Here is a 23,433-nt window from a genome sequence, read left to right on the forward strand (position 1 = left end):
GTTACATATATGACCAGCATCATAAATCCAATAAAATCAATTAACTGCATCCCACCCACCCCCCGCAGCATGTTTTCCTATACAATCACTCAGCCCACAGTCCGAAGGTCGGGCGACAAAACCCAGTGGGGGCTCAGCAGGAGAGCAAAGCTGGTCCGGATGATCCACTGTCCGTCATCTGCTTTTCTAAACAAGCCCACAAAACCCAAAAGAAAGACCCACCCACAAAACACTAAATTACAAAGAAATCCCTCCCCAACCCAACCCCGCCATCAGTGTATGGTAGCAGCCGCAGTAGGATTCATGAGAGGACCCAAGAGGAGCGTATCAGAAACAGAAAACGCAATCGCCTATCGGGACTCGGGGCGCGCTGCATTCTCGCTATCCGAGTCGCTGGGGGCGCAATAGTCCCTGAGGGCCTGCACTAGTGTCTCCCATTCTAGCGCTGCCTCCTGTGCTTTTTCGTTACGCTGTCTCCCAGCTAGTTGGTATCTCAGCGTGCTTTCTCCCGCCGCCCACTTCAAGAGTTCGCTGTGCCACCTGCTCCCAGTCGGACCAGCTCGTGCCTTCCAGTTCCTGGTCACCTCTCGCTTGGCCAAGAGAAGCCCCAAATCAATACATTTACTGGAAATTTTGTTTTTGGGGGTATGTGGAAACCAATGCAAAAGTCCCACCGCCGCATCGACCGATAGGGGTCTCCCCGTCACCTCCGTCAGGGTCTTCCCCACTTCCACCCAGTAGGAGGACAAACCCGGGCAGGCCCACAACATATGGAGGAGGTCTGCCTCCGGCGCCGGGCATCTGGGGCAGGTTGCCGAGCCCGTGGCGAAGTACTGTTGGATTTTCGCCGGGGTCAGGTATGCCCGATGGAGTATATAATAGTGGACCAACTGAAAACGGGCGTGGCGCGTCCCCTTCCAAGCTCGCCGCACGAGTTGAGACCAGGTCGCTTCCGGGATCTCCTTGCCTATGTCTGCCTCCCAACGGGCCCTCAGGGTCGTAAGGGGGGTCAGCCCTTCATTGATCAATCTACCGTATAGGCAGGTGACCGCCTTCACCGTGCCCGCAGACATCATGACGTATTGGCACACCGGAGACGTAGGAGTTTCCTCCTGTCCGCCTTTCCAGTGCGCCTGGATCGCTCGGACCAGGGCCGAGTGCAATAGGAAGTCTCCACAGGGAATCTCGAAGCGGTCAATGAGCTCCTGAAAGGGCAAGAGTACCCCAGCCTCATAAAGATCCCCCACCAACTGCAACCCCGCGTCCTCCCAGTCCGCCAATCGTGACCAATCACCTCCATGGGGCAAGGCCGTCAACATCCCTAATGGTATTTCAGGCGCATACGGTATTCGCAAGTGGCCCCGGGCGTGGGCCCGGTTCCAACACAGGCGAATGGTCTTCTCCTCCAGCGTCAGGTCTTGCAAGGTCAAACGTTGGCGTAGAGCTATGAAGGATAGGACATGCCTGGCCATCCCTATACCTCTCCTGTCCTCCGGGCCTCGGAATTCCCTGGCAATCTCCTGGGTGAGGGTCTGGAGCTGCGCCGCCAGATAGTATTTCTCAAAATCCGGCACCGCGAGCCCACCCTCGGCTTTCGGCCTCATCAGGGTTTTAAGGGCCACTCTTCGGCGGCCCGAGCCCCAGAGGAATCCGACTATCATCGACCGTAGGAGCCTAAATGTGGCTGGCGGGATCCAAACCGGTAGCGCCCGGAAATAATACAGCAGCCGGGGAAGAGCCACCATTTTGAGGAGAGCGACCCGTCCCGCCAACGAAAGCGGTAGCGTAGCCCAGAAGTCCATATTACCCCGTAGCGCTCGACTGCATCTGGTAATGTTTCCGTCCAGGAGGTCAGATGGGTCATGATAGATATACACTCCCAGGTACCTGAAGCAGTCAGGTTCCCATCTAAGCTCTCTATTGAGGACTGGACTAGGGGTGCCTCTGCGAACCGGGAAAAGGCATGTCTTAGCCCAATTCACCCGTAGGCCCGAGACCTCCCCAAACGCCGTGAGCGCCGTCTCAGCTCCATGTAGGGCCTCGACTGGGTCCTCAAGGAAGAGCAACAGGTCGTCGGCATATAACGAAATGTGGTGCGGGCCCGAAGGTGTCCAGAAGCCATTGTAATGAGCCCCCGATCGGAGTAGCAGTGCGAGAGGCTCCACCGCCAGCGCAAAGAGAAGTGGGGATAACGAGCAGCCCTGTCTCGTGCCTCTTTCTACCGGGTACTGCGAGGAAATTAACGGACCCGCCCGAACCCTGGCCGATACGGAGGTATATAAGACCGCGGTCCACCTGATGAAACCCTCGCCGAGGCCGAACCGCCGCAACACAGTGTGCAGGTAGTCCCATTCCAGGCTATCAAACGCCTTCTCTAAGTCCACCGATAGGACCACCGGGCACGGAGCATCCACAAGCGGTTCACCCAGCAAGCGGAACAACCTACGGATGTTCATTGTCGTGTTGCGCTTGGGGATGAACCCAGCCTGGTCTTCATGTACCAGGGAGCTCATGTGGCCCAGCAGTCTCGAGGCCAAGATGCTGCTCAGAATCTTATAATCGACCGTCCGCATCGATAAGGGACGGTAGGACGCCGGATCGGTCGAGTCCCGCCCCGGCTTGAGGAGGGGAACCACCAGGGCCTCGCGCATTGAGCCGGGTAGTCGGCCAAGCCTCTTCGCCTCTCTATATACGATCACCAGTCTCGGAGCTAGGAGGTCGGCATAGGCCGCGTAAAATTCCACAGGAAGACCGTCTAGACCTGGGGTCTTATTCCGCGCCATCTTTTTAATGGCGCTGCGGATCTCCCCCAGTTCAATATCGGACCCCAGGGCTTTCGCCACGTCAGGCTCCACCGCTGGGAGCTCCAGGGGTCTCAGATAGTCCTCGAGAAGGTCAGGGTCTTTGGCAGCACGACTGCGATATAACTGATCATAGTAGTGCCGGTAGCAGCCTAAAATCTCCGGTTGAGTGTGCACCATGGTCCCGTCCGCCATGCGCATGGACGTCGTCAGTGAGGTTTGGCGCGTAGGGTTAGCCAGCCATGCCAGCAATGCGCTCGATCTATCCCCTTCTGCGAGGGACCGAACCGTATAGGCCTTGTAGTCGAAGCAGCGCAGCCGCTCGACCTCTGCCGCCACCGCTTCCTTCGCCTCTGCCGTGCGTCCCTGGAGTTCAGGGTGCCCGGGGCGGCGGAGTTCCAACTCACGAAGCCTCCAATCAGCCACGTCCAAGTCATCGAGGATAACCCGCCTCATACCTACCTTCTTGGTGATGCAATAACCCCTCACCACCACCTTAAAAGCGTCCCATTCCAGCGCTCTCGAGCTCGCAGAGCCCCTGTTGGACGCGAAATACTCCTCGATCTTATCACCTAAGTCCGCTCTGAATACAGTGTCCTCGAGGATCTCAGGGCGTAACTTCCAGGTGGGCACCGCCGGCGCCCCCGTAAACCAGCGAAGGGCCAGCAGGAGGGGGTTATGGTCCGAGATGGTCCTAGTCAAGTATTCGGAACGGATCGCCGCTGAAACCAGTTCAGTCGAGCCAAGAAACCCGTCCAGCCTAACGTGCAACTCGTGTAGGCCCGAAAAGTAGGAGTAGTCTCTAGCGTCGGGGTTTTGCGCTCTCCAAATATCCGTCAGACCCCAACATGTCTGCCAGTCCCTACGACCTTTAGCCACACGGCGGACCGGCGAATCAGGGAGGGGCGGATGCGAGCGATCGGTCTCCACATCCATCACCGAATTGAAGTCCCCACCGAGCAGGAGGGGCCCCGTGAAAAAGTGGGCCAACGAGCCCGATGACCTAGAAAGGAAGGCAATCTGGTCCATGTTAGGTGCGTATACACAGCAAACGTTCAGGTCCCTCCCCCCCAGAGTGCCCGAGATGGCCACGTAGCGCCCCTCTGGATCTACCACTGAGTTTGTGACCTGGAAGGGAACCCCAGCCCTAATCCAAATTAGCGCCCCCCTGGCATACGCGGAGTACGACGTGTAGAAGACCTGCCCCCTCCACCTACGCTGTAGCGCCGCCCCTTCCGCCTTGTTCAGATGGGTCTCCTGCAGCAGCGCCATTTGTATTCCCAAACGCACTAAATAAGCGTGGACTTTGTGCCGCCTAGACATGGTATGAAGCCCCCGCACGTTCCAAGTAATACACTTCACATTAGCAACGTCAGCCATTATCCCATACTGTCCGTGCAAAGTCTCCCCATCTGGGTCCCAACAAAGAGCGAACAACAATCACCCCAGCACTGATGGCGGCCATTTCCCCCAACCAAAACTCAACAACTCTTATGTTAACCAAACCCCTGCCCACCCTCCCCAGAACAGGACCCAAATAACTCCATCTAGTTCCCATCCAAACCATGCCCTCAGAAAAACCCTTCGTCCCCAACTAATCCTACGGTCGCCACCGTAGGGAGGCCTTAAGGGCCAGGTGCGGGCTGGGTGGTGGCAGTGGGCCCTCGATGCCCTGGCTACCAGGACTAAAGCAAGCCCAAAACAGTAACGGAAACCCTCGGGGCAAAGGCAAGGCACCCCACCCCCGCTTCTCCGGAGATCATGCTGAACCATCGGCTCCCGCCACCCCCGCTACGGGCCCCCACCCAAAAGGATGCAGCTCACCCCGTCAACCCTGTCCATCAAGAAGGTCCTCAACCGATTTCGGCGTGATCACCGGTGTGCTGATGCTATCTGTCACCGAGTTCTCCGAGTCCGTCGATGCCCCCTCGTCACCAGGGTTCTCTTCTTCCGCAATGGTATCATCTCGTGAACCAGACAGTGCAGATAACACCTCCAATACTCCTTTCCGCTCCGTCGATGTCTCCGCAGTGGAAGGGCCGCCCGACCGGCCCCGGCGACTCCGCACCCTCGTAGATCGCCGTCGCTGTCCCGGCTCCGCCGTTGGCTGAGATGCGGAGGCGAAACCATCTTTCCCAGCTCTATAGAGTTCAAGCCAGTTACAGGCATCCTCCGGGGTATCAAAAAATTGAGTCTTGTCATCGACAATGACGCGGAGCTGTGCAGGAAATAGGAGCGAGTATTGGATGCCCTCGCTCCGGAGCTCGCGCTTGACCGCCAAGAATGAAAACCGCCTGCGTTGGGTTTCATAGGTGTAGTCCGGGAAGATGTTCACCTGGCTGTTCTCCACCTTGAAGGGGCCATTATGTCTAGCGGCATTGAGGATGAGGTCCCTGTCGCGAAAATGCAGGAGGCGCGCCACCACTGGACACGGTGCACGGCCCTGTTGCGGTGGCCTTGCTGGGACTCTATGAGCTCGTTCTAGGGTGTAGAAAGAGGATAGGCCCTCCGGGGCCACCGTGTCTCGGAGCCAGGCTTCCAAGTAGGCCACCATGTCGCCATCTTGGATCTTCTCCGGCAGGCCTACCACTCGGATGTTGTTGCGCCTGTTGCGGCCTTCCGCATCCTCCGCTCGCTGCTCCAGGGCAGAAATCCGGGTTAGGGCATCTTTCATTGTCGCGGCCAAGGTTCGCTGCGCCGGCTCCAAGGTTTTCACCGAGCCTTCCACTTCTTTGACCCTGTCCGACAGCTTGCCGTGATCCGCCCTGAGAAGGCCCAGGCTCGTCGCCACCTGGGCAATGTCCTGCTGAAGGGCCGAGCGTGTGGTCGCAATCGCCTCCAGGACTCGATCAAACTGTTGCTGCAGCGGCGCGCCACCAGCACTTCCCGGGTTTCCATGGCCCTCCTTGTCCGGGGTCTCCGAGTCAGAGGCGGCCGGGGTAGTCCCCTTAGCCCCTCTCGGCTTCCCCATGTCGCGGGAAGCGCACAGTGTGGACTCAGATGAAGGTGCCACCGAGTGCGGGCGTCGGCTATAACTCTCCCGAATGCTGGCCCTCGGGGTGAGGGCCGGTGATTCTCTTCTCCAGGGCCAGGTGGATCTCCACAGTTTCGGCTCGCGCCACCACCGTGTCGTCTGAGAGCGCTGAGGAGGAGGCGGAAACACTTGGCGCCAGGCCGGGCAGGCCCATCTGGTTGACGAGGATCCGGAGCGAGGGCCACCCACACCACCAGAGACTTTGTGGCGCCAGGGGGTTGTGCTTCCCATGGGATCGGGTCGATCGGGGGATGCAGCCAAGCGTCGCGTCGGGGGTCGGCACCACCGTCAGGGCCTCCAGGCGTCCGTGTGCCGGGGTTCACTATGGTAGGGGCTTCCGACCGTCCAGGCGCAATCACCAACATCAGAGTCTCAGCAGGGCAAAGTCCAGCTCCTCACTCTCCAGGAAGACAAAGGAGCGGAGGGCACGCTGTGACCAGCGACGTTCTTCCAGGCTAATGGTCCCGTCCAAGGGGACAAAGGGGTCCGGGCGCCATGTTGGGTCGCTCTCCTCGGGACCACAAACTTCGAGTTTCAGGCGGATCACCACCCGTCCAGGCTGTGCCAGGTGTCTCAGTAGGGTCCAGTCGGGCCGAACGACTATTTGCGGGGGCTAGGGCGCCCCGCGGCCTCCGAATAACAGGATAATCCCGGGCTCAGTCCCGGAGCCGAGCTCTCAGGCGACCATCGCCATCGGCGCCCAAGCTACGCCCCCCTAGGTAGGTCTGCTTTTCCATAGAAAGAGTGTTTTTTGGTTTGCTAATAACATTGGCCCAGTGTGATGAATGTTCACAAACCTTTCCAAAATAAAAGTTCATCCACCTTTGCTGCTTCCTGGAAAAGTTTCAGGGTGATCTGTCAAGCGGGGGCCAAGAAAAAGATAGGGGTCCCAAAACACAAAATCCTCATGCATTTTCCAAGACTACTTTAAGAGGGTCTGCAGCAAACACTGCTGAACGTAATTATACCAAATTTGTCAGGAAGCTAGATCTTGGTCCGCAGAATACGCTTTTTGTGATTTGGTGTAAATCCATTCAGTAGTTTCGAGAGACTCTTGCCAGGACACAAATTTAAAAATGGAGCCTTCTTATTGGCCCACTGAACTTTTTTTCCCTTGAGCCATCTCACTCCTGTGGGAGTCAGACTCCTGCAGAAGCGAGCGCTCTGATTGGCTGCCAGTAACATGAGGAAAATGTTGCTGGCAGCCATTACAGGTCTCTGGAACTTAGTCCTCTTTCCTGAAATAATTTTTTTATAGTATAAGGTGGCAGGGTAGGTAGAACCTAACCCCCTAGGCCCTAGGGAGAGGGGACCCAGAGGGACCCCCCGGGGACCTAAAAGGAAAACAAATCAGCAAAAAATGCTGCAATTGGATAATAAAAAATAAAAAAAATGTACACCAGGCTGCTTTCAATAATTATAAGCTCCGGGGGGCCAACCCCCGGGGCTGGAACCATGAAGGGGAGGGGTCTCCGTGGGCCCCCTTCCAGAGCTTCCAGACGCCCCGGGGAGCCCACCTCCAGGGCTGAAATTTAATAATATGGGGAGGTTGGCCAGGCACCCCACCCTCCCTGATCTTCTAGAGGCCCCGGGGAGCCAAACCCAGGTGCTGATATTTGTTTATATGGGGTGGGGGCCACATAGCCGACCCCTGGGCCCTAATATGATTATAGGTTGGGTTATACAGTTTATACTAATCTAGTAGGACTGTGTATTTAGAACAACCAAAACTTCAAAATACAGAGACTGAGTCTTCTTATATAATCAATAAATGTTGGTCTATTCAGCTAACTCACATGCGGTCCCCATCCCCTTTAAAAATGGGGATCCATAGAACCAGGCCCTGTGGCCAAACCCCTGCCATACACGTCTGAAGGTCGTGTGCAGTGTGGGGTTGGCTGCCTTTACGGGGGTAACCCACAGGGCCCGGCTGCAGGACAAACCTTGTGGCCAATCCCCCACTGTGTACGCCCACAGGCCATGTGCAGGGTGGGTTGGCTGCAGGCCCTGCAGCCCACCGGTCGCTGCCCATGGCCAAAGGCTGTCTGCAGCCCGGGGTGGATTTATGTATCATAATTAAATATAGTAATTAAATATTACTTTACTTTTTTTTTTTAAACCTAGGAATTCACCAGAAAAAAAGGGTAAACTAATGTTATAATTTGGTGAATCTGTCAATGACAACATTAATGTTTTGAACTAAAAATAAACACCAAAATGCGCCGGTTATAGTTAGCAGTGTTAACGATAACTTGCACCGCCGCCATGCACTGCTTATGACCTCACCTATTACATGACTCATGACTTGTTCTGTGACATCTTTTATGACATGACTGATGATATCTCTTGGGTTGACAACAGCAGCAGTGAGTGACAGTATTGCATAGGATTTTGTGTAGGCTCTGTGCTCTCCGATTCAGTATCTCAATGGCTAATATCTACTAGATACAGGACCTTTGTTTCAATTTCTTGAAAGAAATTATGAGGATGAATTTTTCAGCTTCTTAGGCATCGCAATTTCTGTTTTTATTGTAGGTTTCACTGGACACTCAAATATATTGCTGCTGTATATAGGGAGGGGTCCTGAGGAAGGTTGCAGGAATAAAAGTGAAACTAGTCTGTCCCTCAAATTGAGGAAGAATGTTGTATCTAGAGGCTAGAGGTGCGTCACGCTTGATGCAGCATCGAGTAAGAGAGGGTGGTTCCAGATCGCTAACCCATTTTGAGAAATTGCTAAGAACTCTTGCTGCATGGTCTTGGGCTATGGCACTGATCTAAAAGATTTTTACACAGTCAATTATGTTGTGACCTACCCCAAGCGATGAAGAGCAAAACACACAAGGTGATGGACGGAATGTTGCACAATGGCAAAACATTCACCCCCAGTCACAGATCTGGGTTTAATCATTGTTATTTTGCTCACCAAGCCACCCCAGTTCAGACATGGCCAAATCCAAATCAGTCTTGACCCTGTGCCTCATGGGAACAGTCAGACCGAACTGCCAAGCCATATCTTCCCTCGACCGGAATCAAGCATCCTAGGACCAGTTTCTAGCTATCAGCCGTCTTTAGCCAGGATAGCTTGACTCCAGTGGCTTAGTGAGCACGGGACCCACGTCTGGGCATACCCTTCCCACATAGGGTGAACAGCAAAACACACAAGATGATGGACTGAATGTTGCACAATGGTAAAACATTCACCCCCAGTCACAGATCTGGGTTTAATCCATCATTATTTTGCTCACCAAGCCACCCCAGTTCGACATGGCCATATGCAAATCAGTCTTGACCCTGTGCCTCATGGGAACAGTCTAGACCGAACTGTTTTTGCATTTGTCACCCCAAGCGATGAAGGGCACTTTGACTCGGTGATGAGAAGACTACGGACAGAGAGCCTCATGAAATACCAGCACTCGGCTCTAAGAAACTGTGTGACGCAAAGGGAAAATTGCTGTCCTGTAACTTTATAAAGCAATGAAAATGCATTTGGGTGAGTGGGTGTTTATATGGGGTGTAGAGGAGTCAAAGGTTGAACTTTAGCATCTTGCTGAATCTGACCGCTGTTTGATATTTTATACAACATTCCAATAAAAAATATTGAAACATAAAAGTTAAAATAAACTGTACTTTAAAAAAAAACTTTTGTAATTTAGTCTTAAATAGTGTAAGATTCACAGTTGTGCTAGCCTCCCTGGCTCAACAGAGAGGCAGCGTCACTTCAAGCGTCGCCCACACAACAGGCACACCACAGAGAGGAACAACTGTGCATTTCTCATCACTCACATAAAAGACCACACAGACAGCAGAAGTGCAACTGTCCTTTGTAAAACAAGTGCCCCTAGTTAAGCTGTACACCAGACAGGCAGCGAAAGAGCAAGAATTCCTCACAATCACAGCACACAACCATTTATCTTCTCTCACTCAATTACAGACACAAACTCTCTCTCTTTCTATCTCCATCTCCCTCCCTGCTCTCCCTCTCTCTCGCTCCCGATTTGCCTGTGTTTCTGTTTCTCTCTTCAGGAATACATGATTGAAAGCATGAACATATAGAGAAGCACAAGCAATCCTAGAAATTGTTTTGTGTTCATGGATGTACTGTGAAGCAAAGACTGGCACTTTAATAACGGTTGGAAATTTCTCAGTAAGAAGTTAGTTACTTTTAATAGTAATCAATAAACACAGCATAGGAATACGTGCCTGGCACTAGTTTGTCCTGTTAGCACGTTCAACTCGAGTAGAAGCAATGTATGCACTAGTGGTCTCTATAATAATAACTGTGCTTTTATTATTCAGTGATACATCTATTGCCAACTCGTTGTGTAGTCATGAATTAACTTTGTAGACTCCCACTTTACTTAAACATTAGATTGCATTTTGTTTTACACTGTTTACGAATATAGGTTCTCTTAGTTTACCAAAACAAACTGCAGAGATGTGATTGTGTTATAAATACTCTACAGTACATCTCTCTGAAGTTTTTTTAATGGATCCCATCCACCGTTGCAATGCAATAGGAAACACAAAAACAAATCAAAGTTTGCACTAAAGCTGAGCTTCTCAGACAGGAGTAGTGTCAGAAATGCCACAGTGTGAGTTTCCTTCTCCAGGATGCCTCTAAAAGTCTGGGACTTGGGGCATTTGCCCCCTTTGTTAATGCTTTAAACCCCTCTGCCCACTTACCTTGTGTGCACTATCATTATTGAGGCCACAGGATGGTTACTAAGAACAGTAAGCTTTGTCGAAGTCACGCATTACTTTAACTCTTCATCAAATGCACCTAGTCCTATGTCTAGGAGATAATACCTTCAGTTAATATCACTTGTGAATTAGAGTACTGGTGGGTCAACTGTGGTCTTCGCTGGAGTCCCCTGCTTCTTTCGCAGCGCCACAGTAAGATAAGTGTTCAAACACGTACAGGTTAAAGTTTAGGAGCCCTTCATGATGTAAAGTGTGAGGGGTTCCCGGGTATGTTTCTAAAACAAAAACTCTGTCGTGGGACCATCTCAGATAAAGACTATTCAGGAGACCTAATGTGCACCTTCTTCCAGTGCTCAGCTCAGTCTGTCTCTCTCAGTGGCTCCCTCGCACACAGTTTTCAGTCATCTTCAGCTTCATGTTATGTTGTAATGCTATGTGTATATGTGTTGCGTGCATATCACCAAAGAGGATATCCTGGGGCATAGACATTGGGTGTGGGGGCTTCCCCGCCCATGGCCTGTTCTCATTCTCTTTCGGAATTCTAGGCCTGATCATTCAATGTGTTTTTCCATTATCGTGGGATACCCTTGATGGCCAGTGGTTGTCTTGCCTTAAGTAAGTACGGTGATGTTTCACAGGCCTTGAAAAACACTGTTTTTGATAAACTGTGGTTGAGACATTGAATGCATGTATCCCACCGGGAGGGTCCCAAGCAGCCCAGGAGATGTGGGCCAATTTTGTTTCTTATATTGGTAGTGTTAAGGAGGAGGTGGCAAATTGTAAGCCAATAAAGGCGGGGAAAGGGGGGGGGGGTAGTACTTACTATGGATCTGTGATGATTTCAACACACAACTATCTGATTCAATTATTAATAGAAAGTTCTTAATGGAAGACCCTTGTTTCAGTACCCCAAAACAGCTATAATCAATTTTAAATATACTATGAAAGGGACTGTATTCTTGGATCTCCTGATAAACTATCAGTTGCGTTTCATTGATGGCCGCACCTCCTCAGATAGTACTGCTATAAAGTATTTTGATAATGGGAGAAGCTCAACATTAATCAATTATATTCTAGTCAATGCAGAGGGGTGGGAATGTGTGTATGATCTTATTGTTGTTAGAAGGGTGGAGAGTCATCATGACCCTGTGACACTCTGCTTAAAACTGTGTTGAAGATGGTGTGGTAAATTCACAGGAGAGGAATTACGGTCCTGCAATCACTCGATCCAGTAGCAGAAGGAGAATAAAATGGAGCATTGAGAAATATTAACTTGAACTCCTACTGCTGAAAGATATCATGAATAAACACGGACCCACAATTTTGTATTCCCTAATTGCTAACAGCAGGGATATTATAGCAGCTTACGAGGGGGTGGTGAAGGAGCTGACTGCTCTATGGTCCAAGCCCAGCGGAACTAAAACCGCGGGCTCTAAAAGAGGTAGACGAAGTACAGGGGATAATTGGCCCGATGGAGCATACTTTAGAATGAAAGGAGCTGTATATCATCTGCCCTAGTACGAAACTCCAACCCAGAGAGTGAATTGGTATTCCGAGAGTGTAGGGGCGAGTATGAATGCCTTTTAAAAGCTAAGAAATTGCTACACCAATTAGCCTTCTGGAGGAATTGAGGGGGCGTCACACTTGGAAAATACTAGAAGGTTTTGGGAACTAATAACACGGGTAAAGAAAGGAACTGTAAATATTCTATAAACCCATATTGGTCCATCTGTATGGATTAGGCATTTTAGCAGTCTATATGGTGCTAACCCCATAGGACTGTCTGGTGTTGAGCCAGCCCATGAAAGCCCTTGTATTGATCCCCATGCAATTGACATCCTAATACCTGAGGTGGAGAGTGCACTGAAAGAAATGAAGAGACACAAGGCTCCAGGCCCTCACCTAGTGCCCATCGATATTTACTGTGAGGAGTACTACCTGTGGGTCAGCATCCTTACTAAAGTGTTTAATGCAGTGCGCACCGGTAATGCCATGCCCCCTCATGGTGGTCTGCCCTTATTGTGCTGATCTACAGAAAGACTGATCAGGATAGGCCAACCAACTACTGCTCGACCTCCCTCCTGGTTGGGGTGGACAAATTGTTAGCGAAAGTCCTTATCAGTCGCCTCCAGGGATGGGTTGATGCCCATAACAATCTGACAGAAGTGCAAGCTGGTTTTTGGCCACAAATATGGGCCATCGACCCGGAACTCCGACTATATATGATTGCTTAAATTTAGGGTAGTTAAGAAGACATCACTTTATCTTACATTTATAGATGTGAAACAGCTTTCGATCTAGTTGATAGAAGCTGTGGAGATCCCTGGTAGATCTTGGAGTAGATTCTACACTGGTAATGGCTATAAAGGCTCTTCTCACTAGTAACTCAGCCAGAGTCAGGTACAACCCAAGTGAAGAATGTACCAAACCATTCTCGGCTGAGAAGGGCGTCTGTCAAGGGTGCGTGCTGGCACCCCTTCTTTTCAGTCTTTTCTAAATGATGCAGCAGAATACCTGATGGTAATTCTTAGACATCCCCATCAAAGTCGGAAAAAGGGTGCCCTTATTACTAGATGTGGATGACGCAGTATTGATGGCGCAAACAGAAAATGTCACTCATAAGCTATTAAAGCAATTTGAGGAATACTGCGCCAAAAAGTCTCTAACATTAATGGTAGCCCAGTTTTAAGCGGGCCCCTTGATTCAAGATGTATCCATAAAAATCGTCAGGCAGTTTGACTATTTGGGAATTTGCTTTTCAGGGAATCTACATTGGGGTAACCATACACAGAAGGCAACTTTAGTCCTGCAACAAAGGGCAGGTACAGTATTTAAATTTAGGCATGAAGCCAGTGCCGGAAGCATTGGTGTCATTTTTCAAATATATAAGCACATGGCTGTGACGGCTGCACTTTATGGGGCGGAGCTCTGGGGGTATGCGAATGTGCGATCACTCCAAGTAGCGGAGAATATCTTTTTAAGAGCTCTGCTGAGGTTAGGGCTGGGCCCCCCTTTAGGAACCATTTATGCAGGGCTACATTTTATTCTAATATCGGAACAGCAGCTCTCATGCCAGTTCTTTACTAGGTTAGGCTGATAAGAAATCCTAAGGCAGCAATATATTTGATAACCCTAGAGGAAGTTGTCTACAGCGGTAATTGCGGGGGAGCACATGGTCGTCTCCTGTACAGAATATCTTACACGACCTGAGGATGGAGACCCTATGGCAGCACCCTGTAGAGTCAGACAGGATACTGCAGATTTAATTAAATAACTGTACCATGTACATATGCAGACAAGGAAGATCCTGGCGTTGAGACCAGGCTCTATTGCTTGTAATTATTTTAGTAACACCTATGGTTTCACCTGTATTGAGTATTTTGACGTGTTATACCCTGAACTGGAGAGAACTCTTTATGTGAAATACAGGTGGAGTATCCTGCTGCTTAGGGACTATTTAACCCAAATCTATGGGCTTGCCACTGGATCTGGTCCCTGTGACTGCAGCTTTGGAGAGATGGATAATTCATCCCACGTTATCCTGTTCTGCAATAAATACGATTCTGCTTGGCGGCGATGGCTTCTCCCCCTTTTATAAATCATATGAGGTTAGATATGTTTAAATTGGCACTGGTGCTGTGCATTAGGCCAGGCGTTATGTTTATGGTTAATTCAGTAGCATTCTTTTTATGGGTTGCGTGGCCTTGCCTGAGAGAGTTGTCTACCACGTTAGGTATCAGTTTAGTTTGATAACCTAAGAGGCTGTGCACACTTTACATCATACACTTTGCTGCTAGCCTGGTTTAAAATGTGTAAACTACTTAAACTGTATGTTCCTCAATGTTCCTTTGCACGTGTACCTTCCACATCTGGCTCGTTGATTGTTTTTAATGGGATGGAATATATTGTTTAAGTGTTTTTAGGATACCTAAAAGTTAGTATTGTATATGCTTTTTAGGTAATAAGGCTTTGACTTTATAGTATATATTTTAATGTTTCTCTGCACCTCCACTTTTATATATTTGATTAATTTGATGACTGCTATATTGGAATGGAATGCTGTGTCTCAACGTGAATGTGCCACCCTGCTGATTGCACTGAACACGTTTTTAAGCAACTAGTTTTGTATTTATAGCGTTTTTTAAAATACAGTTTTAACTATTGTAAAGCTGACAGCTGATACAATAAATAATAACCTTTGAGACACCCTGTTTTCTTATTTTGTTTCTTCTAGCAGTAGGACCCAGGTTATTGGGTGAAAACTGACGCTTCTTAAGCATCAAATTGGTGGATATGAATTGAATAACACAATTTAAATAAGATACATCAAATGTTTGTCTTCAACATGAATATAAACTAGCACAACATCTCCTCTTATGTGATTTCTATTAAAAAATAACCTTGTTCAAAATGTTGGATGTGCAGTAGCAGATTTCTTCCTCACTAGGGTATTAACTGCAGGTTTATAACATGGAAAAGCAAATTAGTATTTAATTTCCATACACCAATATTTCCTTCTTGGTGTAGGATACATTGAAAGTGCATAAACCTGTTTAGTTCTCGTGTTGGCCAATACTACTTTTCTTTGACCAACATTATATGTATGATATATTTATAGAAAGCTTTATTCATCCATTGGTCTTTTATAGTGTCATTTAAAAATATTCTGCCCATTACAGCATCGTGCAGTGGGCCATCCCACTTTAACCACTGGTTAACGTCACCACACATTATGGCTGTCTGCCCTGAACAAGGAGAAAATTCACACACAAAGTAGTTCCCTTCAATGCCAGGGAATTGTATTACAATGTGTCATTTTCTGAGACCAAAACATTTTCCCATACGAAAATGAAACAACAAAACAGTGCTTGTTGCGTATGACTCTGAGCATGTTGACAGTTGTGAATGGCATCTCTGTAAAAGAAGCAAGATTCAGTCTGGAATGAAATTAGTAACACTTGCAATTGACTTTTTTTTCATATCGGGAAGATTTAAGTAGTTCACTCTAGTCGGCAGCATAGGTGTTGAAAGTAGGGGTGCTGGTCGTGCTGCAGCACCTCCTCAATAACCACGCCGAAGGCGAATGAGCACCAAAGATACCTTTAAATCTCGTTTTTTATCTGGTAACATTTGCTGTGGTTCAAAGGCAGAGGTCAAATGTCAAGCCGTATCTTCCGTATCTTTTGTGTAGATTAGTATTCTTTATGAGACTGCAAAATGAGATGGTTTTGTAAAGTGAACAATGTAGCAATTTTGCAAGATACAGGTAGTGTTAAAGGAACGGTTGTAAATTGTCGTTTTTTTCTAACACACAATAACATTTAAAGGCCTGTAAATTAAATGCACAAGTGTTTCATAATAGATCTGCAGCTCCAGGAGCACTTCAGGTTGATACTTTAGTGCTGGGACACCCACGGGTAGCTACGCGCTCTATGAATCCAAAATCAAATCAAATCAAATCAACACAAGTAGCACCATTTATTTTGTTTGTAGTTCTGAGGTGTGATGGAAACAAAGATTTTACTAGGATCAAAACAAATGCATACATGCTTTGTTCCTGGACCCCTGTACCCACACATTATCTTTTGCACACCTCTTTAATCAGTAAAAGTGTATGTTTGTGGAAATGTAGCTGGCATTTCAATGGAGAAGGTGCTGTCAGTAAATTATACAGCAATATCATACTTTGCTTTCATAATACATGTGCAACAGTTTTTCCCCAAAAAAACTACCTGCCTACAACCACCTTACCACTCTCCTGCTGCATACATTTGCTACACACAACCTCCTTACCACTCTCCTGCTGAATACATTTGCTACACACAACCTCCTTACCACTCTCCTGCTGAATACATTTGCTACACACATCCTCCTTACCACTCTCCTGTTGAATGCATTTGCTACACACAACCGCCTTACCACTCTCCTGCTCAATACATTTGCTTCACACAAATGCCTTACTACTCTCCTGCTGAATATATTTGCTACACACAACCTCCTTATCACTCTTCTGCTGAATACATTTGCTACACACAACCGCCTTACCACTCTCTTGCTGAATACATTTGCTACACACAACTGCCTTACCACTCTCCTGCTGAATCCATTTGCTACACGCAACCGACCGCCTTGCCACTCTCCTGCTGAGTACATTTTCTACACATATCCGACCGCCCTCCTCTGTTCTGCTGAATACATTTGCTACACACAACTGCCTTGCCACTCTCCTGCTGAATAAATTTGCTACTCACAACCTCCTTACCAATCTCCTGCTGAATACATTTTCTACACACAACCGCCTTACCACTCTCTTGCTGAATACATTTTCTACACACAACCGCCTTACCACTCTCTTGCTAAATACATTTTCTACACACAACCGCCTTACCACTCTCTTGCTGAATACATTTTCTACACACAACCGCTTTACCACTCTCTTGCTAAATACATTTTCTACACACAACTAACTGCCTTACCACTCTACTCTGAATTAATTCGCTACACACAACCGCCTTACCACTCTCCAGCTGAATACATGTGCTACTCTTGTTCTTTTCAAAACGCGTGGATGCTTCACGGTCCCTATTACTCGAGTGATGTAGGCTACTCTCATTTACTCAGCTTGTTCATCACTCCGGGCGCGTCTGTTAGCCCATGTCTGTTATAAAAGTGAAATCACTCCCTACTGGCCGCGTGAAACGAAGTTATAAATAGGATGGCACGTCAACAAAAGGAACTGATTGGAGCAGGTGCTGCATTCACTGGCTTGCTGCGTGTACCTACAAGGATTTTCGTTATGTCTCTCTTCACGGTCATGATTTATTTTTGCAAACTATGATGACAGCTGTGACAATTGTTATAAAGACTGAATTGCAGTTGAACTGAGGTGAAAGCATCTTTGAAACGGTCTTTGTAATTTTTTTTAACTGAAAAGTGAATTCCAAACGTATTTTGAATGCTTCTTCCAAATTGGAACAATACACACGTTTAAAAAAGGACTGTGAATGGGTGATGACATTTGGCATTCAACAGAGCCACCTCCATGCATCCAGACTGTATGACTACATCGAATTATAGTTGGTAACTGTCAGAGGAGCTTCAAGTAACATTAATTAATGAAGGAGATGAAACTCGAGTAGTCTGTCACTTGGAACCCCAGCGTGGAAAAGTCACAATTTTATGTTGTGTAAACCCTCCACAGTCTTCCTTTGGAAGCTGATCTCATGGAGTACCTATGCAAGAAGGAGGGGCCTTGGCGGAGGTGCACACAAAATACTCTAACCCAAGTTCCACACCCTCACCCCTCCCACCCGTACTATCTTTCTACTAGTTTTTATTTTTTTATGTATTTGGCCCTGCCGAACTTCCCACCACCCCTTTAACAAACGATCTTCATGGCCCAAATGCGTTAACAAAAAAAAGAAATAGCACACTGCCACCCAACCATGCTCAGAAGTTAGCTCACATACCAAAAACTAGAGTCTTGCTACCGTTCTTCACCACACCTCACCTTCCAAAAATACTTAAAACAAAAAACACAGCCTTCCCTTTCAAATTCCTTGCTCTTTGTTGTCAGTTCCAGAATAGAGATAGCGCGGATTGAGGTCGGTCAACCGTGGCGGTGACAGTTGGCAATGCGAGAGCACCACCCACATTCCTTGTCTGGAGACCACAGAGAGGTGGAGACATGCATGGGAGGTGGTGGACCGTCATTCTCCGTCACTCTGGTCCCTTGGGACACGGGAGACCTTTTCTAACAGAACGCCAGCTTCAGAATCTGTTTTTAACTGCCCCTATGGCTTTCTAGTAAGGTACTCAATATTGAAGCTTCCATTGTAAGCCATGCACAATACACTATCACACTGCATGTAAGTGATAAAGTGAAATGGGATGCCACCAGTTATTTATGCACATCTTAGTGGTCTCTAGATTGTGAACAACCATGACCCTCAACCTAGTTTAGGGGACTTGCTGTTTTTATGTTAATAATCTACGTTAGTGTCTGTGTGTAAATAACCCTAACTTACCTATATAAAAATGCTTTTTCAGTACATTTATTTGCTTTTGTCATGATACATAGGGCCCCAGAGCCCTGCACACATTTCCCTTGTCGCTTGGTTTGCCTTGCGCAGCCTTTGGTCATGCACATTGAGCAATAGGTGCCAGCCAGGGGTGGCATTCTCAGCTTAGTTGTGTCCAGTGGGCGCAGGCATAACCTTTAGCTCTACTTTGGACACAACCTGTCGTTTTTAGCATCTGCTACTCATGGGCGTGCTGGCACTTGGAGTTTGGTGTGTCCTTTTGACATGCTTTGTCGCAGAACTCATGGTGCATGACTGTTGGCCGTGTATAGTGGGCACTGGCATGGTGGAAGGTCAGGAAAAACACTCTGGAATCCACAGGAGCAGCAGAAACAATTCTCCCTTTGCACTCTATTTACTAGCGCGTTGATGCCACTCGAACAGGTGCCCAAAGTGACAGGGACATAAAAAAAGAGAACCATCACTTTCTAGACACAGAAGACCAGTAGGAGGCTATATACCCATAAGACCACTACATTGCTGTGGCTTGAAGCGCACTTCCACCTTGCTGTCGTGTCTCTAAAACGTGCAGTGGCGTAGCTTCCATTGAGGCAGCAGATGATGTGGCCCTGGGACTCAGAGGCCTGAGGAGGCCCATTGAACCCTGATTATTGCTGTATTTCGTAGTGAAACCGAGGCCAGGGAGCATATTTCCTTCCTTGCATTAGGGCTCATGACACAGGCTAGCTATGCTACTGATAACTTTCACTCTATCTACCATGCCTTGTTTCCCCTCACTGCATCACTAGTGTCTTCATTGTTTCTCCTCCTCAGTGTTCTAGTTACTCCTGTTGCTGTTCACACCATATCCCCAAGCTCTGCACGTGTGCCTGCCAGTTTGTATCGTACAGGCCCAATACAGGCCATGGAACACCTTGCAGCTTTTGGCACCTCGCAGCCGTTAACCTCATTTGGCTTGGAGTTTAGTGGACAATCATCTATTATCGTTAGGGTGAAATTTTTGCAGGTGCAAAACAGGGCTTAATTCAGATCTACATCTCTAAACCAATAATGGGCAGATTCTAATTTTTTCAAGGGCTTGTCTCTAAAATGTATCTTTTTACTGGAGGGCACGTTAAAGAAGGGTAGGCACTCTGAGACCTCCGCAACGCTTAAAATAGTTTAAACATGTTACTGTCTTTTCTTTTCAGATGTCCTCATGATCAATGATCATGTTTGGCATACTAGTAGAAAAGACTACATTTGCTATTGTTGCCCACTTGAGTTATTTCCCCTTAATTTGACTCCTTTTCAGTATCCCACCCATTTAGCAAATGCTTTACCAAATACAGTACCTATATAAATTCTGATAGATGACAAATGTCCCTTGCCCTGAGTTCCCCGTAGAGAGATGCTGGTGATATTCCTAGGAGTACAGTGATGTAACATTGATGACAGCACCCCCAGTCTGAAAATTGTTCCTCTGCCTGTAACCGAAGGGGAAATACTGGTCCTTGGAGTTAAGAATCCAGCCAGTATCTCCACACCGTTTATCAACCATCAAGCTGTTTTGGGCCACTGGTAAAGCGCCGAATAGTGCAAACTGCACAACTCGAAATGGATCTTCAGTCTTCAAACAACAAGAGTGTGGAATCAGTAACTTATTCAGTGCTAACTAGTTGTAAGCACTGCACCCTTATAGAGGTTTTTACTCTCAAGATGGCCAGATGGAACCTGTCTGAATAACATTTCAGTGCCACGAACTTCACCAAGACCCTTGCCTCAGCCGATCTCTTTTGGCAACACTATAGAAACTCCTTTTCTGATGGCCAATCTGCCTTCTGGTTTCTAAGACGGGCAGCCTCCTCTATTCTTTATCTTGTCGGCTAGGCACACTTCACCCGTCAGTTTGATGACATTGGACTGCAAGAAAAGGGACTGGTATTCCAAAACTTTCCTTGTAAAAATCGTGAAGGTTTAAATTATTTTCTAGAAGGTGAAATATTTCTTACCGACTATAACCAGTGAAATTCTCTAGACGATACAACCAATATAGGTAGACACACTATCTCTCTGGATGAATTTCAAGATAACTATGACATACTCAAAACTTAGTGGTCCATCTGCTTCCTAGTTTCAACCCACAATAATATTAGAGGGGCGAGAGATGTATTTGTTCATGACTGATGTGAAGAACTTTTCATTGTTTCATCCGTGGGCAAGATTAGATCGATATCAGGCTCTCACCTTTTCACAGTTATCCCTCCTCATCAGGGCAGTGTAACTGTTAAATCTCCTTTCTGACCGTTCTGGGGAAGATCAATCGGTTTGTAGAAAAAATTGAATTCTGATATCTTCCATCAGCTGTTTTCATAAGAGTTAAGACCAAGTTCACCAAACATTTTGCACACTGATGTGACCTTGGGTGTGGAGAACGACCACTTTGCTCAAGCCCAGCCCTGAGTCACAAAATTGGAATTTGTGGAATTGTTAATAGGTACATAATGTGCATTTTGACAGTGCAGACATGTTTCTAGCATGCAGAGGAATTTCCACATTTACAGTGTTCAGGTGGACTTGTTGACATAGTTGGGGGCCCAACCTTAACCTGCAAAGGCAGGTATACACCACATAACCCTTACATTTGGGTTCATTCTTCTTGCAGAGTGGTTTCCAACCCTGTCACAGGGACAAGTTTACTCCTTTCAAAGGCAAGAAAGTGTGATTGCATTGCCACTGTAAGAATAGAGTGAGCACAGGGAATGATGTTTCTCAATGAAGAGAACAACAAATAAAGTATGTGTGCTAATGTAATCGGATTTATGCATTCTGCCTCATGGAATATACACTCTTTACCACACAAAGAAATATGCCACTTTTCTATTGTTATTCTCTTACTTGAGACGAATGTGCTCCAAATCTGGCTTAATCCTACAGAAGCAAATTTCTGATTTTTACAGGCGGGGCTTTGTGAATAGAGCCAAAAGTCTATTTTGAGCAAGAGGGGCTTTACTTTTTATTTTGGAGCTACAAAATGCATCTAGTATGCCGAGAAACTGCTTGGACCTAATTAATACACTTCTCCCTGGCAAACCACTCTTGTATTCCAGTCTTGAATTCCGTATGTTAATGATATGCCCATTGTGAATAATTAGTTGGGCTGGTGAACATCAAACCAGATTGTTTTAAGTAGGCACAGCACTGTTTTTAGAGGTGATATCTAAATATTTAGAAATTTGCATTTGAGCAGCACACACTAGCAATGAGAGGAAGATTACAACAAATATTTTCTAACTAAAGACATGTAAACCCCATGACTAGATAGGCATGACTGAAAAATGTAAGCAAATAATTGCTTTTGTACCCCAATTAAGGTTGCAGACTGTGATTCTGTTGCATCAGACTGATTGCATAAATGTTTCTAAAACGGTGGATTTATTTAGTCCAAGAGATGGACAATGGCAGTTATTTTACTAAGTTTAGCAAGTTAGAAGTCCTGCTATCTGGGAATCACCCAGATTTGTATGCACTACATCCTCTGGCCAGGCGTGGCCAGAGGCTTTAAATAAAAGAGAGTGGTCTGAGGGTCTCACTTTGAAACGCGTGCCTAGTGTCCTGGAGTGGTATGTCCAAGGAACCTGGGAGCGGGCCTACCAGCCCTGGGGGTCCACCAGGGCAACTCCAGTGCACATAAGCCGACACTACCCTTTCATGAATTATCCAACTTTGGAAGGTAGATGTGAGCAGGTGCGTGAGCTCGCTACTGCTGCTGTTGTACGCTGAATTGCGGCTACAAATTGAAATCTCCGGCAAGGCCACCTCAGTCTACCCTTATTCCGAGATCAGTAAATTGAGTACTGTTCTATGAAGTGGTGTATAAGAACAAGTTTGATTATCGCATTTATGTTTACTGGTCGTATTTTCTGTGGTTATTGTCCTGCTGCGATACGTTTAAACCTGTTCCCATATTATTGTTGTTAAAATTGGTAATTAATACTTGTTTTGACATAGGTGTTAGGAGAGGCGAAAGTCTAAAAATTAGATAGATATTTCTCAACCATCCATATGAACACTGCTTGTTTCTTCCTTTTGCTTTCTAGATGTGAGAGCTGTGTGGAGCTCCTGTTCGTCAGAGGGGCTGGAAGCTGTCAGGAGTGTGGAACAGCTCTACGAAAAAATAATTTTAGAGTTCAGCTCTTCGAGGATCCCACGGTAGACAAAGAAGTCGAGATTCGAAAGAAGGTGCTAAAAATGTGAGTGTTGTCTTTTCTAAGAACGATTTCCCCCCTTTTGGGGTATCCTGGGGAGGGTCCATGTCCATCTCATATTTTCTGGATAACCACAACAAGTTCATTATTTCCAGGGGTGTACGAATATTGGCGTGGTTCAATCTCGCGTTATGATAGCGAAATCACGCGGAATGCAATGCTATCTTTTTTTGTACCATATTTAAGCACCAAAAATACTTCCACGCATCAATTTTTTGGCGCAAGGATGCATTTAAACAAGAGTACCGCCAACAACAGCTGTGCGCTCGCTGTACATTTTTACTACACATTGCAGTACATTTCACCTTTCTCTGTAATTTTTTACTGCTTATGGTGCAATCCTCATGGTCAGGGCCACTGGAATTTTGTGACAAGGAAGAACTAAATTATACATCAGTGTTGGCTGAGTTATGCGGCAAGAGAAAGAAAAGTGTCCAGTATTCGGCAACACATTTTGTGGGAGTCATTTTAACACATAATTACAGCATTCAGCAACTGAAATGTGACCAGATAACCTTTGCAATGGTATGCCACTTTTGTAGCAACATATCGGGCAGATTTCTTAATAACTTTCCATGCATTTGAGCTAGGTAAAAAATACTTTCGTG

General features: G+C 47.1%; 1 protein-coding gene across 1 annotated transcript in view; it reads left to right on the forward strand.

Annotated features, from left to right (window-relative positions):
* MNAT1 (MNAT1 component of CDK activating kinase) overlaps nt 1–23,433 on the forward strand; it is a 687,393-nt gene that overhangs the window by 138,293 nt on the left and 525,667 nt on the right. The window contains exon 2 of the mRNA XM_086936667.1: nt 22,658–22,810. Within this exon, the coding sequence (XP_086792793.1) occupies nt 22,658–22,810 (153 nt within the window). The remainder of the gene's footprint in view (nt 1–22,657; nt 22,811–23,433) is intronic.

The sequence above is a fragment of the Lissotriton vulgaris genome, chromosome 9 (genome assembly GCF_964263255.1).
Source record: "Lissotriton vulgaris chromosome 9, aLisVul1.2, whole genome shotgun sequence".
NCBI lineage: Eukaryota > Metazoa > Chordata > Amphibia > Caudata > Salamandridae > Lissotriton > Lissotriton vulgaris.